Source organism: Rattus rattus, chromosome 5 (assembly GCF_011064425.1).
Source record: "Rattus rattus isolate New Zealand chromosome 5, Rrattus_CSIRO_v1, whole genome shotgun sequence".
NCBI lineage: Eukaryota > Metazoa > Chordata > Mammalia > Rodentia > Muridae > Rattus > Rattus rattus.
The window spans coordinates 48,032,110-48,049,496 of record NC_046158.1 but is presented as its reverse complement, the minus strand read 5'-3'; the positions used below and the strand labels follow the sequence as shown (position 1 = coordinate 48,049,496).

At 36.2% G+C, this 17,387-nt stretch overlaps 1 protein-coding gene across 3 annotated transcripts in view; it reads left to right on the top strand.

The window, feature by feature from the left end:
- The window catches only part of Tlk1 (tousled like kinase 1), a 120,013-nt gene that overhangs the window by 62,897 nt on the left and 39,729 nt on the right, over positions 1-17,387 (top strand). For all 3 annotated transcript variants that reach the window (XM_032903467.1, XM_032903468.1, XM_032903465.1), the window contains exons 3-6: positions 231-302; positions 12,385-12,460; positions 15,422-15,468; positions 17,126-17,221. In XM_032903467.1, the coding sequence (XP_032759358.1) occupies positions 231-302; positions 12,385-12,460; positions 15,422-15,468; positions 17,126-17,221 (291 nt within the window). The remainder of the gene's footprint in view (positions 1-230; positions 303-12,384; positions 12,461-15,421; positions 15,469-17,125; positions 17,222-17,387) is intronic.

Genomic DNA, 17,387 nt, shown 5'->3' with positions numbered 1-17,387 from the left:
GTAGACATTTGTAGCATTGAGAACATGTTACATCCTGAAGCAGCAGGGTTTTGGTAGCATGACAGGTCATTGTAGACATTTGTAGCATTGAGAACATGTTACCTTGCTTGCTTAGCTTCCGTGATCAGAGAAATCATTCTTGATTTTCATATAAATAAAGATTAGTTTTATACCTTGTATCACGTTTCTTTAAAATCACTCCTAATTTTCACCTTTAAAAATCTTTTCAGGCTTCAACAAATAATGAAAGTTCTAATCACAGTTTTGGAAGCTTAGGATCTCTAAGTGACAAAGAATCAGAGGTAAGTAATTTCATTTTACATGTTATGCTGGGAAAGTAAGAGCTTGAATTGTCTTTTAAATGAACATCTCTTCCCTCCCCCTTCCCAACTTTGGTACCAAAGGTTACTATTTTAAAATTTTCTTTTAGAATTTTTTATGTAGTGTTTTGGGTTTTTTTTGTTTTGTTTTGTTGTTGTTGTTTTTTTTTTTTTTCTTCTAGGTGGTGATGGTAGGGAGTGGGGGTGGCCTTAATGAAGCACAACATTGAGATTAAGGATTATGTTTGGCATTAGAAAGAATACAGGGTTTTTTTTTTTATTTTATATCTTAATTCACACATGAATAAAATAAAGGTGTTATCAATGGAAGACCAGCCATTCATGGTTTTATAAGATGAATGTGGGTTTTGAAGTATGTTGCATTTCATAGTTTTTAAATTATTATTTTAGTATTCCCATCTTAGTTTGATCTTTATAAGGGTTTGTGTACTTTTCTAGTTATAAAAATACATCTTTCTTCTTTGTAGAATTTCTTGTGGAATCAAGCTGGTGGTTTTCATTTTGCATATTTTTTTAAAAATGTGATAAATTCCTCTTGCTAGCACCCATTTACTGACCTCACCAAGAAAGTAGGTGGTATTTCTAAGTGGACTTTTGGGTCCACGGTATGGTTCATTCCGTGCATGATATCCTTGATGGCGTCTTCTAAAAATGGTAAACACAAATGGATTTGGGTTTAGCATTCTTGTTTTGATAAAGTGACTTTTTGTGAGTCTAGCCTTTTCTCTCCTCGAGTTATGCAGTTCTGCCCATTAATTTTAACCAATTTATGTGTGTATGTATGCGTGCATGTATTTGTGTTTTTCCTGTCAATGTAACAAATTTGTACTGGGTTCCTTTAGTCTTTTTCTGCCAATAGGTGTTAACACTTAGGAATTCTTACTGCATTTGGCTTCCTTGTTCAATGGAGAGAGGAACTCAAAGGTGGCCCTTTTTAGCTGTGTGTTTCTGAGAATCTAGAAAGCTGTAGGCAGGCAGTCTTGTGCAGCTGTACAGGCACCCTACACTCCATAGGAGTGTGGCATAGGTTCTCACTCATCAGGCTTTCCCTTCCACAGAGACAACTGGCAGGCAGCTGAAAGGACTGTGCAAGTGACGGACTTTATCTGCAGTAGGTTCCCTTGAGGTAAGCGGTAGCCACCCTGTAGCATCAGTTCACAGTTGAGGTTTTCACATGAGCACCTATGTACTAAGACCTTTAAAAAGCTTAGTTCTCAACCAAGTGGAGTTAAAAGCAAAACAACTTATCAAGAATATTTTGTTTATTTCTTCTGGACTTTGGAATATTCTTGATATTTTTCATAGATGAGTATATCAGTAATTTCACATGTTCTTTCATAATCTTGTGTTATGAAGAGCAATAAAGAAACTTTAGATGTTTTTCCTTTGTTATATTTTTTTTATAACAGCAAAATATAGTAAAAGTTAGGTTCCCTACATAAGATCTTCATAGGGAATAAAATGTTTTTATGTTTCCTTAGTTACCAATATTCACAACGCAGGTTATAGATCAAATATTTGGATTCTTTTAGAGGAATGAATCTGATAATAAAAATTTCCTTTAAAGAACTCCATGGCTACCAAGCAGTGGTGATGCACACCTTTAGTCTTAGCCCTTGGCCATAGGCTGGTGGAACTCAGTGAGTTCGAGGCCAGCCTGGTCTATAGAGGGAGTTCCAGGATAGCCAGGGCTACACAGAGAAACCCTGTCTCGGGGAGACGAAAAAAAAATAAAGCCCTGGCAATCTTTTTGGATTGATTTTAACTAGCTGCATTACTTTACATAGATTTGTTTGTGTAGACATTTTGACATTTGGGGCAGTATTAGGAAATCTCGAAAAATCATTTGGCTTTTGCTGTCCTGTATTGTGTATGTGGGATTTTTCAAATTGTTAGTTAAGCCTAGTAGAACAGTATGACATTTCTTCAAATTGTACATATTCCCTAATATTCAAAGAAGTGACTTTTATTATTCTACATCTCCTTGTCAGAAGTTGCTTATCCGGAAAATGAATCTCAGGCTTTATTTCTGTAGTAGAAACCTTAATTAATGAGTTTCTTTGAGAAAATAATTTTATACATACTGAATATTAATGTTCCTAGATTGTGACTTAAGGCATTGGAGTAGGTGTTTGTGAGGTAGACTTACTCTTTGGCACTAAGTACGATGAGTAGTGTACTCTAGGTAGTATCCTATTGTCTCCTGACATGACTTAAGTTCTTTTTTTGTAATGTTTCCTGATTGTTATTTTGGGGATGGAAACAGGGTCTTGTCTACTTGACAGATAGATACTCTACTGCTGACTTAAAATTCAAGCACCCTAATATATTTTTAAAATAATAGTGGTTTGTTACTGTAAGCAGATATTACTGAAAAGTTTGTGTATGTCTTTCAATTAGCTGCCCTCATCTAACCACACCCTTACCTCGGTCATTTTAACTTTTCCTCCTGGCATTTACTTACAAATTAGAGTAGAAACGTGTGCACACCATCTTTGGTTCACCACCTGAGCATTATCTATGTGCTCTTTAGTTCTTAGGGTTTTAACTCACTCTCTCCCTAGTTTTCTGTCCACACACCCAGAATCATATTTTCACCTTATAATCAGTATTAGGTTGATTGAATCTAATTTATACTTTTATTTTAGTTCATCTATGTACATATGACTTATTTTGAGATGTAGGATTGCAGAATAAAAACCTTTTGTGGGTGTAGGAAAATTGTTACATCAGTAAAGTGCACTGTGCAAAAACAAGGAATTTGAATTCTTAGTTCCCACATAAAAAACTTGAGTGTGGTGGCGTATTCCTTGAGCTCAAGGGAATAGAGACAGTTTCTTGACCAAGCAGTCTAGCCAATCAGTGACCCCCAGGTTCAGCGAGAGACTGTATCTCAAGAATAAGGAAGACGGCTGACAGTGACTTCTGAACCATCGAGTCCTTGTGCACCCTCCTTTCCCAGAGCCTTGGAGCTACAGTTCCTCTAGTAACGAGTCACCGTCGCTACTCAGGGCGTGCATCCTAGTGCTTAGGGCAGTTCTGTAGCATTTAGGTTTTGTTTTTTCAGCTCTTACATTCCACTACACTCAAAAAGAAGAATGAATAGAATTTGGTGTTATTGAGAAAAAGGAGGAAAGGAAAGGAGGCTAGGGTGATTTAAAGTATTTTACCTTTCAGCCAGGCAAGGCAGAAGGAAGGTGAAGGGGTACTAGTAAGGTGAACTCTGGTAATCTTGAGTTTGTCTGTTGGGGGTGGACTAGTGAGACTGTACTGCAGAAGACCCAGCAGTCTCTGGCATGGGTGTTAATAAAGGCGTAGGGACATAACCACATCCTGAAGTGCAGCCTGAGGGCTCCTGTGATTCTGAGACAGGCTTCAGGGAGTCTTTGTATCTTTGCTAACACATTCCTTTCTTTTAGTTTTTGGAGAACTTCCAGACTTTATGATACATGGTGCTGTCACACCGGTGATAATATGTATTTGTATGTCCTCGTGTGACAAAAATTTGAAATAATAAATACTGATATTTGTAACCCACCCAAATGGGTTTGGGTTTCATTAACTGTTTGCTTATTACTGTGGTAGAATATCTGACAAGAACAACTTAAGGGAAGAAGAGTTTTGGCTCCACATGTTAGGGTTTGACCTGTCAGAGATGCTGGGGAATGAAGAAAATGATACCGTTGGGATTGAGTGGGCTGTGTGCTTCAATGAAGATGTACCAGCATCAGCCAGGAAACTCAGTGTGTTTATTTTATACATCTGAGTGGGAGAGGCAGGTTTACTGTATATGGCCAAAGAGGAGGTGGAGTTATTGTATACACCTAAAAAGGCAAGTTTAGCTAGTCTTGGTTGAGGTCTCTGCAGCGGAGTATAGGCTCAAAGTGTATCACATTTTGTGCACACACCACCAGCATCTGCACATGGATCAGGTCATTGGGATCCTTGACATGGTTATGCTTATCTCAACAGCATACATTATTCAGAGGTGGTGCTGTAGTTGCTTATTGGTATTCGTTTCCGTAAACATGGGAAGGGCATGCTCATCAGTCTCCTGGGCTGGTGCTCTTCTCCCCGAACCCTTCTCAGTTTCAGCACCCAGATTCCTCTGGGAGTATTTTTGGAAGTTCTGATTGATTCTTCACATTCTAAAAACTTGGAAGTAATTGTTTTCTAGGCATTTATTTAGCAACCAAACAATGTTATTAAATACTACCTTTTATAAAAGTGGGGGGGGGAGAGAGGGGGGAGGTTGGTTTACTGTTGTTCTCAGGCAGAAAAAACTACCAAGCTAATTGAATACAAAACTTAATGGAAGAAAAAAAGTGAGGTTTTCTTTGAAAGTTCATTCTAGTATAGTGAATGATATATTCTAGTAGATGATCAGTAAGAATAAGTAAACATCCCTGCCTTCAGCAAATCCATGCCATTCATCTCAGCTGCTCATGTTACCTATTGTTTAAAATGTTGCAGGTGTGTTAAGTTTATCTAAACAATTAGTTTTCAGACTTCTAGCTCTCAAGATTGAGTTCTACAGCTCTTCTGTATTGTTAAGAACCCCAACAAACTTCTTAAATGTAGCTTACCAGTATTTACCACTTTAAGAATTTAAAATAAAATGTAGGATCATTTAAATTTAATGTAGGTTTAAATACATAACCTATAAATTATCAGTAAAAATCATCCTGTCTTTACACAGCCTCTGAAGTGTTCCTTGTAAAATTAATGAGTGAGTGAAAGCTTAGTATGCCAGCTGCAAATAGTTCTTACACACTTAAACCAGAGCAAGGTTTGTGAGGCTTACCCTTCACACTGGATAATTTGGGGGGAAGCAGAGGAGACTGTCTTATATAATCAGTGAGGGTATTTAATAAAGTCTCCTCAGCTCTTTTGCACTGTGGTAGCCAGAATGCCTTCAAGTATTGCCAAATGCTGTCTGATAGTGGGAGGGAAATTTCTTTTGCCAAAGGTCGACCCATGAACAGAGCAAAGAAAAGTATAATAAAGCATATTAAAGTATATTAACCATGGAGGTGAATTATAACTATTAAAATTTAAATCACCAAATGTTCAAACAAGCTCACAGAGTGTCACTTGCCCATAGTCACACACATGGTAAATTAATGGTAGAAACTGTAATTCAAAAACCTGTCTTCATTGCAAAATGATACTCTCAGCTGTAGTAGTGTGGGGAACTCTAGCTTGATAGCTAAGGTCGTGTGGAGCTTACTGGATAATCACCCTAATTAGTCTTCTGAAAACTAATTTGGAGTACAGAGTCTTTAGGTTTAAGATAATCTGTAGCAGTTGTCAGATATGCCAGCCAAGGAAGGGCTGCAGTAAGAGCACTCACAGGTGTTAATTTCACATGCTTAGATTGTAAGGGCTCTGTGCTCAAGCTGATACTTGCTGAGAATTTTGTTCTCAGTGTTTTATTCTTTAGTAGAGTTTTAAAGATACTAGAAAGAAGCATTCTATAGCAACAAAATATGGGAAATATTTTACTAATGGTCCTCTATTTCTAATTTTCTAAAATAACCAAGTAACCATGACAACCTACTGCCCAGTGAACTTGTATAGCCTAACTAGTTTTCTACTCTATGGCACAATTTTGGCTTTTAATTGTACTAAAAGAGTATAAGAAGTAGTGGAATCATTTTATGTGTATGGGTGCTTTGCCTGTATGTATGTCTGTGCACCAAGGGCATGCCTGGTACTGGGAGAGGCCAGAAGAAGGAATTGGATACCATGAAACTGGAATTCCTGATGGCTGTGAGCTACCACGTAGGTACCGGGTCCTCTGCAAGAGCAGCCCATACTTTTAATTGTTAAACCATCTCTTTAGCCTAGGAATCATTCTTAATTTTAGAGACTATGAAATGCATATTACACAGGAAATTCATAATTTATCATAACTTTAGATAGATAGCTTTATCTTTGACCCAGTGATACATCAAAATCACTTCTAGAGTTTTTAAGGCATTAGTTATATTTGGAAAGGAGACTGTTTAGAAATAAAAACTTTGTAAATTATTGAAAATCATTGCCAATAGATATATGGTTGAAAAATAAAACTAATCTTAACACACACAGAGAGAGAGAGAGAGAGAGAGAGAACTGAACTTAGAGCTTGTAGCAGACAAATTCTTTACTGCTGAGCTGTACACTTATTCTACAATAGTGCTAATTATTGTTTACAGATACTGAAATGTGGTAAGTGTTCTCATATTTTAATATTGTTAAGTATAGACTGATAGCCTTTGTAGTTAAATTTTGGAATGTGAATATTCTACATTTGGTCTTTGTCAAAGGCTGAGAAGCAATTCATATTCCCTGACACCACATTTACACTTAAAATTATTAGAGACAGTTGGATGGTTCACTAAGAACAGTTGATGCTTTTGCAGAGGTCCCAGATTCAGTTCCTAGCACCTACATGGTGACTCACATCATCAGTAACTCCAGTTCCTGAGGCTCCAACCCTCTCTTCTGGCCTCTACATGCACATGCATGATGCATGCAGGAAATCACCCAGAAAGTCAATGCACAAAGTAAAAAGAAAATCTTCCTAGAGAAATAATGTGTCGTGGTGTGTGTGTGTGTGTGTTTGTGCGTATGGTGTGTTTTATAGTGCATTCTACTTAGCAGTTTTAAAAGGAAAGCAAGAAAAAGGAGAATGTCAATAAATAGTTATAATGCATAACAAAAAGAAAATGACACATTAAATTATCAAATTACTCTTCACTAATATTGAAAACTTAGTATGTTCTTTTTAACATGTGGCGGTTCAGTTTTAAGTGACCCAAGTAAAAGCTTAAGTTAGAATGGGAGGATGGCAAGTAACATGGTCGTTAGAACTCAGAGAGAGTATACTTCAGTATTAGACTTTCTTTCAGTGGCCATTGGTGCTGGGCATGTGTGATGACGGTGAGATGTGCAGGCTTTAAAAAAATGGAACTGTCTATATTCGGGGTGAGTGGCTCCCCATCTCTTCCTGCTGCTCTCCACTTTAATATGATACTGTCATGTAAAAGAAGCAATACATCATAAAATAAAATACACTCAAAGTTGCTAGTGTTTATTTCTTTAGAACAGCAAGAAGAAACTTTTTATTTGATAAGATTTCAAGATAACACATATATAAACTTCTATAGTAGATTTTGGAGTTAGCAGTATAACATTTCCTGTGATGGGTCAGAGTTTTGCAAAGATAAGTTTTTATAAAAATGTTATAAATAAAATATGAAGAAGCAAGAAAAAAAGTCACAACAGAATTCACTATATTCTAATCTAATTTTTAGAGAAAAACAGGATATTTCTTTAATTTTTTTATTATTTAACATGTATGTATAGTTTGTTTACATGTATGTCTGCACACCACATGTGAACCTGATGCCTGCAAAGGTTTGAAGAGGCTGTAAGATCTCCTGGAACTGGAGTTACAGATACTTGTGAACCTCTTTGGAGATGCTAGGAATTGAATCCTTGTTCTCTGAAAGAGCAGCCAGAGCTCTTAACAACTGAGCTATTTCCAGCCCTGAAAACTGAAAACTGACTATCTTACACATTTAATATTCTGGGGAGAGGGGCACTAGTTTGCATTGACTATTTTTTTTTAAGGATCCATGTTTTGATATGTGCCTTTAAGTAACAAAGATATTTCTCAGTTATTATCCTGTCTCATTCTCAAAAATGTGGTTAATCATTGAACAGTGGGATAAGCTGGATGGCTTAGTGGTTAAGAACCCTTTTTGCTCTCCTAGAGGACCATGTTTAGTTTCCATATATGTACGGTAGCTTATGATGATCTGTAATTCAGTTCTAGGGAATCTCATTCAGTTTTGTGACCTTCCCAGGTAACAGGTATGCACATGCTACATATACATATGTGCAACCCAAACACCCATATACATAAGACTAAAATTAAAAACACTTTAGTATTTTTAGCAGCTATAGGCAAAAGTTTGTCATGACATCTGCTTACATTATAATAACCATCCTTGAATTTGGGGTGAGTGTGAAACATTCAGACATGCAGTGAATTGGACTTTTCAAGTCAATCGTCGGCTTGATGAATATTTCACCAAAGATGCTCAATATTAGTATAATTTTTTGTGTGTTTTAAAGTGTTTAAGTCTTAAAGAATTTAGTTGGAGAGAAATTAATGTTGCCTTGTTAGCTATAGTGATTTTTGTTAAGATTTTATCTGATGTCTGTTGCCTGTTTATTAGTTAGGCTTCATGGACCCTAGCTAATAGAGCAAACTGCACTGTCAACCTCCTTTCCATTGATGTGCTGTGTCTTCATACTTTGTAATTCTTTGTTCAGTGTATTTATGCTGGTAATTTTAAGGATCTCTCTCATCTGAGGCATATAGAAATAAGATTCATAATGTTATATGTCCTTAATTTTGCCACAGCACTAGCATTCTTTTTTCTTAACTTAAATTTACTTGTGTTGAAGAAAGCCAGTTTCACCTTTAAACCACGAAGTACATGATTAGCTATAAAACCTTGTTGGTAAACACTAACTTAAGACTTAAATGAAAGTATAGCATTCATTAATTGTATCACCTCTAGAGTGCTTTAAAATCTGCCTTTGTTTTTCAAACAAATTTTCAAGTGCTAGAAAATACTATGTAAGTTTGCACTATATCAAGTCAAATGTCTTGTAACATTAAATGTCGGGTTGGGGATTTAGCTCAGTGGTAGAGTGCTTGCCTAGCAAGCCCAAGGCCCTGGGTTCGGTCCCCAGCTCCAAAAGAAAAGAAAAGAAAAAAAAGAAAAAAAAAAAAACATTAAATGTCAGAGTAGTGTGTCTCAATACTGGCATTTGTAAAGCTAAACTGTTTTATGTGCACTAATCTTTCCTTCATTCTCTCCTAGCCACTGTTCTACTGTAGTTTGGAATTCTTGGGCTTTTTATAATCATGTATTCTTTTCACCTCGCTTTAAAACACATTCAACTCTGCCTTCTCTGTCAGTCCTTACTGAGATCAGCTACAATAGGTTAGCTGATAAAGGTAGAGAAGGAAAGAGAAATAGCAGTATGCTAAGCAAGGGCAATAATAAACTTGAAAAGTTCTATAGAAAGCATTTGATCTCTGAAAACTTTACATGTTATAAAAATATAAAAATTGTGTCATTGACGTCTTTGGATTGCTTCAAGGAAACCATTGGGTATGATGAGTAGTTGTAATAGTCATAATATGCTTCTTCAAAGGAGCGCTAATAGAATTAATGTTAAAATAAGATGCTGTGTTTGCAGGTGTGGGTAACAGTGGCATAATGCTGTATCTGTAGGTTAGAGCCTTGGCTTAGCCATCTTCTCCTTAAATAATTTCTCCCTTCAGGTGTTTGTGGAACAGTTTGAAAGTTGCAGCTAGCATTCTGAACTTTGTCAGTGGTTAGCCACTTCAGTGATTAAATATGTTGTGAGTGTCTGTACACTTTCCTCCCAAATTCTAAATTCATATCCTCCAACAGGCCTGTGTACAGATGAGTGACTCAGAGAATTGGCAGTGGTAGCCTTCATTGAGGATTTTTATTTTGTTTAATATTAATGTTGCTGAGATTATTTATTCTATGTACATTTTGCATTAGGGTTGTTGGCCTAAACTGTAGGTTCTGTGGGAGGGAGTGTGTGTTAAGTGTGTCCATAAATAAACAATGTTTTGCACATCCTATAAATTACTTGTAAGCTTATGAGGGCAGAAGCTACTAATCCTTTTACATTATGACACATAATTAAAGTTTTGAAACAAAGTACATGGACATATGGGGTGGTTAATAGGGTAGTTGTTGACCTAAAAGAATTGACTGATGTGTATTGTGTGCTGAGTATACTGCAAGTGCTGTGTTCCAAGTGTGTTCTTTATCCAGTCCCCACTTTCCTACAGTGCTGGCAGTAAATGGATTTCTGGTGTAACACGACAATGATTATAATTGCAGTACATAATGGATCAAGGGTTTATTATTAGTCTGTTCAGGAATTCATGGTACTTGCCTTATTAAAATATTACATTCCGTACACCTTCACGTATGTCCACAAAGTGAAAGGTTCTCACCAAGGAGAAATGTTAGGACATCCCAGGACGGCAGGAGGTCTAATCCCGTAGCAATGTTCACTTTGCAAGCTAACCTAGTGTGTTGTGGCTTCGCAGTCTCGGTCTTTCACTCACTCACTTTATACAGTCCTTGGACAGTACCACTAGTTTCTGATCCCCTGTACTTTATAGTTTAAAATTATTTTAGACTTGTTTTTTCCCTCCTTGACATTTCTCAAACTCACATCTCATGAGATAAACCTCTTGGCTTTCCTTCTTTACTGTAATCACGGCCACTATTCTACCTCCTTTAGATGAACTGACCCTTTCCCCAAAGGTGGTTTCATTTCCCCTACTGAGAAATTGTGTTGAGAGAAAGAAAAAACCTTCACTAAATACTACTTTAAGTCTTTAAAAAAAGACATTGAATATGCTAAGAGGCTTATGGAATAAACTGTGTAATGAATGTTTTCCCAAATACGTTTGCAAATTTGTACATAATATATACCACAATCTCACTTCAGCCCTCTTGTGATAGCCAGAATGTTAGTTAGCATTTTAATGGTTTGTACTAAAGAAATCTGTTTTCCTCCAATGAAATGTAGCATTCTCAGCCTATCTAAATAATGTTCCTTGGAGTGAACCATTTAAAACATGGTATCTTCTAAATAAGAACTGCTGACTCTATTATTACTTTTATAATTAAATTTTATGGTTTTTATCATTGGTTTAGTCAAAGTAGAAAGATAGGACCTTGGTGTGCTTTAAATTTAGTGTGGTGTCAGTTTACTCTGAAAAATTGTTATTTCTTGAGTGGTAGATTTATTTGTAGTGGTAGGCTTGTTGTTAGTGTGGTGAGGTGGCACGCACCTTTTATCTCAACGAGACAGAGGCAGGAGGGTTCGAGGAGGCAGAGTAAGTTCAAGGTCAGCTTGGTCTACATAGCAAGTTCCAGGCTAACTAAGGTTATATTATATATTGAGCCCCTCCCAATATACATTTATTGGCATAGATTATTGGAATATGAATAAATTATTACTCGTTTTTATTTTAATACACAGTTAGGATTCTTCATAAAGATGTTATCAGAATTTTTAGTTTGTTGTAGGATTCTAAAAGTAGATTGACAGGACTTATTTTGAAAAGTCTTTGGTTTTAAAGTGAAAAACTTAACAGGTGATGTATGATGGTTAAATACACAGTAATGTTTTGAAATACCTGTATATAACTACACGATTTTGATCCAGGGTAGGTAGCATTCAAATAGAATTTAAAGAACATTTGGACTTTGGGTTTGCACAAAACTAAATTTCATTTGAATCTTGCTATATAGCACTAATAGTGCAAACCATGAATTAAGTTGTTAATCTTTTATATTTTTGTCCAGTAATAACAACATACTAGGGATGGGGTGGGGAGAAGATAGGATGTTTATCTATAACGAGTTCAAAGATACAGCTGGGTATGGTGGTGCAAGTCTTTACTCTCAGCATTCAAGAGTAGAGAAACAGGTAGCTATCTACCTGGGTTACAGGGTAAGACTGTCCCCAACCCCCAAACATGACCTATGACTTTACTAGAATTGTTCTTGAATAATAATTGCCAGGCATTCAGGTGAATGGTCTCTTAGATAGTGTTGAATATGTCAGTTTTTGTCTGTCCCTATTTTCTCATTGAAATTTACTTTTTATAGACTAAATATATATGAATAGTTAAAAAAAAAAAAACAGGAAAAAGTCGATTTTCCTCCCTTCTGACTTAAGAATATTAAGGTCTAATTATTCTCAGACTTCTCATTTTTCCTTAAGCCAAATTCTGTAAGTGTGAATTTCAGTTATGTCTTCTAAATAAACTGCATGTCAGTGATTGAATTTGCATCCTATGGGCACTATTGAATGCTTTATTTGGCCTCAAAAGTAAGATGGTTTTTTATATTGACAGTAATAATTTTGCATATTAAGACTGTAATTTAAAATGTTGTTAACTTATTTTCCTTAGACACCAGAGAAGAAACAATCTGAGTCATCCAGGGGAAGAAAGAGAAAAGCAGAAAGTCAGAATGAAAGTAGTCAGGGTAAGCAGACACATCTTTCTTCAGAGACCGTGCATACTTAACAACTCTTTACTCTGATTTTTAACTGGGGTGGTAACTGTTGAATAAGTGGCTTTGTGGTTCAGAAGTTTTATATTTAGTATGTATTCTTTGCATTATAATAGCTTAGTACTGTACTTTGCCTAGAAATGAGAGCATGAAACCGTAGGCCTTTGCACTGTGGGTCGGCAGCTCATGCTTACTGTTTGGTGGCTTTGACATTTCCGTATTGTTTATTTGGGCTTAGAATCTGGTAGGCATTTCTTTTTCTCCTTTCAGTTTTTCATTCTATCTCACTTTAAGTCTAGCAACCCATCCTCTTTTTTTCATTTAAAAAATTATAGGAATAATTAGATTCTCATTAAAGCACCTGTTTTTTTGTTATGCCCATTTTTCATCCTTGTATATCTACTTTTTGTGATATAAACTGAAAAGTTATTTTCATTATATTATTCTTAAAAAATTGTGTGTGTGCGCTTGTGCGTGTGTATACGTGTATGTGTGGTGCTTGTGCATATGTGCTTGCAAATGAGTGTATATGTTCTTGTGTACACAGACCAGAAAGAGTGTTGTGTATCAGGATTCCTCTGTCACTTTCTGCCTCTTTGAGGTAGGGTCTCTCCTTGAACCTAGGGCCCATTTTTCTTGCTCAGGCTGGAAGCCAGCAAGCCCTAGTAATCCTCCTGCCCCATCCTGCTTGGAGCTGGAGTTACAGGTGTATTAAGATGCCCAGCTTGTTATGTGGGTGGTGGGATCCTTCAGTTCTGGGATCTGAACTTTAATCCATATGATCACACACTAAGCACTTTTAACCACTGAGTCAGCGCTGCAGCCTAGAAGACATGATTTCTTATAACAAACTGGTATTATTTAATTTGGGCCCTGGAAAGAGGTACGGTAACCTGGGTTCCTTAGTCGGGTATACATAGGGGCTGCATGTTTTGGAGCCAGTCTTTAGGCTCATGAACTGCCTTACCACTCACGTACAGCACTATATGCTGTGTGCTATAGTAGTTGTCTGGGAAACAGAACAGATTGGTCTAGGGGCTTTTAAAGGTGTGTAGTGACTTTGATCTCACATTATAGTTGCTTCCTTCTGTCTTGGAGTAGGCTCTCCAACCTGTGGTTAGTGGACGTGTAAGTTCATTGTAAAGGTACATCAACTCATTTCAGCAACAGGCTCAGGAAATCTTAAAAGTAAACCCCTACAGAAGGTGGGGCTTCTAAACTGGTTTAGCTAGCTTGTCCTTAAGAACTAGCAGGGTGGGGTGCTATTAAGATGGCTCAGTAGCTAAAGGCACTTACCACTGAGCCTGACAACTTAGAGTTCAATCTTTGAGCTAACATGGCAGAACAAGGGATCTAACATCTGCAAGTTGACTGCTGACCTCCACTTGTACACTGTGCCTGCTACCCATGTACTCCCAGACACTAAATACATTTAATACAAAATGAACCCAGGTCTTTTTTCTGTCTGGTCTACCACCCACAGAAATGTCTGACCTTCTGGGTGAGAATGTTTGCCTAAATTGGGATCTCCTCATTTCTTCCTCACTGAACATTTGCTTTAGAGAGACACTAGCTTATTGTGTTTCCCATCCTGCTTTTCCTTTGACCAGAAGCAAACCCCCGCCTTTGTTACTTCATGACTATTTTAAGTCATATTTTCACTCCATAACCAGTGATGTATAATAGAAGTACTATTGCTTCTAGGAAATCAGGTCTGTCTCTGAAACTAACAAACAGTGGAGTAACTTCCTTCTTAACAGTAATGGACCTTGGTGGAATGGTTCTTGGTTAAAATTCAATTTCTAATCAGGGAAAGATGAAATGGAAGTGGGGTTATATCCTGAAATTAGATATCACATATATGGGAAAGGATATAGCAGATAAAAATTTATGTTCATTTAGAGGAAAAGAATTAGGGAAAAAGCTTCTAGGTAGGGAACCCTCTGTCTTTAGTCTGGTGGTATCTCTTTATAATTCTCAGGGATGTTAACAGAGACAAAGAGAACATTCCTTTGGGATAAGTCTCTGCAATCTAGTCTGACCTAAATAAATTGATATGAAACTGTTGTTCAAAAAATTTTTGATAGCAATTGTTGTCTCCAAGTCCATATTTTTGTAAAAAAAAAAAAATTCTTAAAAACTAAGAGAGACTGCATTTTAAGACAGAACATGTAAAGAATGGTGTGACCTGTCATATGCCTCCTTATCGATATGGTCTTAAGACTAGTTTTAAAAATGTAGACTGTTAAAACATACATCCTGTTACTTTGCAGCAAATACATTTTAGAAAACATAGTGAGACTCTAACTAAAAGAGAAGAAAAGACAAAGAAAATCAAAACATTTTACAGAATAACATTGATCATAAGCATGTTGTTATCTGCCCAGCACTTTAGATTGCAATTGTATCAATGAAAGCTGGTTTTCGTTATTATTCTTAACAAAGTGTGGTTTAGTTTGTCAGATGCAAAGTTGCCATTTGTCTTTAGTTTTGGGTTTTTTTTTCTTTTCTGGGATTAATAGGTTATTAAGAAATATTAGTGATGTTTTAAAGATCACATTCCCTTTGCTGAGGGTGTGACCATGTAGCAGAGCTGAAGCCCTGTGTTCATCCCTAGCACCCTCTCCAACGAAAGGCGAGTGGAGTGGGAGAGAAACGGGATACCTAATGCTATTTATTTGATTATTCAGCAATTAGTACTTCCATAAATTGGCATATTTCTATCAAAATGTGATTTAATTAGATTTTAAAATTGTTGTAAAGATTAATACTCATCATTACCTTTATTAAAATGCCACACTTAAATAAATGGTTTTATATGCTTTTAATTAAATAAGTTACATTTTAATTTGGCACTTTTCTCTTTTTGATGTAATAAATAGATAATTATGACTGGCCCTTAAATCTATACAATTTTTATTTTTTATATTTTAGGAAAAAGTATTGGGGGGCGTGGCCACAAGATTAGCGACTATTTTGAAGTAAGTTTATTCAGAATTATTTCTAGTTCGTAATCCAGTGTAATTCTTCTGCAAGTTGGAAATCATTTCTCTGAAGAATAATGTCACCTTTTTAGAGTAATGTTAACATTGTGTGATATTTCTTTCCTAGGAACTTGAAAAACTTTCAGAGTACTTATATTCTTGATTAAGAAACCCATATTGTAGGTAAAGTTAGCGATTAGTGTTCTTTTTGCAGATGGAGGAACTAAAGAAGTAAAGTAGCTACCTGGAGTTGGATAACGGTAGAACCTGTGTTCTTACCACTTCCTACCAACACTGAGCCCTATGGATAGAGACTAAAGAAAGATAGCGATGCGACTTTTGAAGCCCTCGAAAAAATAGCCATGCTTTTAGTCATTCTTAATCTAGACTGTTTCATTGCTTCTGCATACGTTTGGTTTCCAATTTCTGTGTGAAAATATTGATTGTTTATTAAAACAACAAATTAACTTCTTCAGTAAAAAAAGATGTCTTTACTTTGAAAGAGCAGGATTGGCCGATTAAGACAAGAACTAAGTTTAGACAACCCAAAACATCTCCAAAGCTGCTTGCTTGCTTCTTTCTTTCTTCCTTCCTTCCTTCCTTCCTTCCTTCCTTCCTTCCTTCCTTCCTTCCTTCCTTCCTTCCTTCCTTTCTTTCTTTCTTTCTTTCTTTCTTTCTTTCTTTCTTTCTCCCACAAATTATCCACTGCCCTTTTAGTTAAGCCACTCAAAGTTAATATCATTAAGAATTTGTGCTCTGGGTAGGAATAAATTCAAATAATCATATTCTCTTGAACGCCTACTATGTGCTTGATGATAAACTAAGCCCTAGATAAAGTGAATAAAGAAAAATTATTGGGTTGCAGGAAGTTGTTTAGTGAACACACTAGCCATTTTCCATCTCTGCAGTTCATCTCAAACTTATGTTAAAATTAATAAATGGTGAAGTGGACAATACACTGTACTCCTAGAGGAACCACGTCACAGTGAACTGCTTTCTTCTGTTCTTGGCACAGACTCACCAGGTAGACAGAAGTCACTGTGGGGTACGTTATTGGCTTCTCTGTGCAGTTTAAGGCATAAATTCCATAAGAAAGAATGAGATTTGTGAAGATTTTTTTGTTACAGGGAAAAGATTTGTTCTATATAATTATTTTATACAATGCACTGAATATTTGGATAACATAACAGATCTTGTGAATAATGATTCTAAAATAGTTGTGTTTACGAAAATCATATGTAAATATTTAAATTCTTTTGAGATTAGAGACTAGTTTCCTAAAAAAGAAAAATTTATAGAAAAACTGCTAAACTTTGGAGAAAAAAAACAAATATGTTCATTTTGGGGTGATTTTTTTGTCTTTGAGTAAACTGCAGTATAACAAATTATAGTCAGAAGATAAAGTAGGCATCGTTTGTTATATGATATAGTCTTGGGTTTTATATAGCTGATCTTGTTTTTGATTTTTCTGGACTCGTTTTAATTACTGATTGATTTTTATCTGAAACAAAGTATAATTAGGTCCGGGATGTAGACCATCTGTGTGGGGCCATGGGTTCACTCCCTTGCACTAGAAATAAAATAAGATATACTTGAATTAATTCCTTCGTGCCAAGTCTGAATAGCAATTGTGCTTTCCCGTTTCTTTTCTCAGTACCAAGGTGGAAATGGCTCCAGTCCAGTAAGAGGCATACCTCCAGCAATCCGCTCTCCGCAAAACTCACACTCACATTCCACTCCCTCCTCATCTGTAAGCTGTTACTACTCAAGGTTTTAATGCATTGTTTTTGCCTTAGAGGTTCTACATATTGAATAACTTAAAATGTGTTGGTTTTGTTTTGTATATACTTTTATGTAGTCATGTTTATGGTTTAAAAGGGAAATCACTTCAGTGACATAGTTGAATCTTCTTTAAT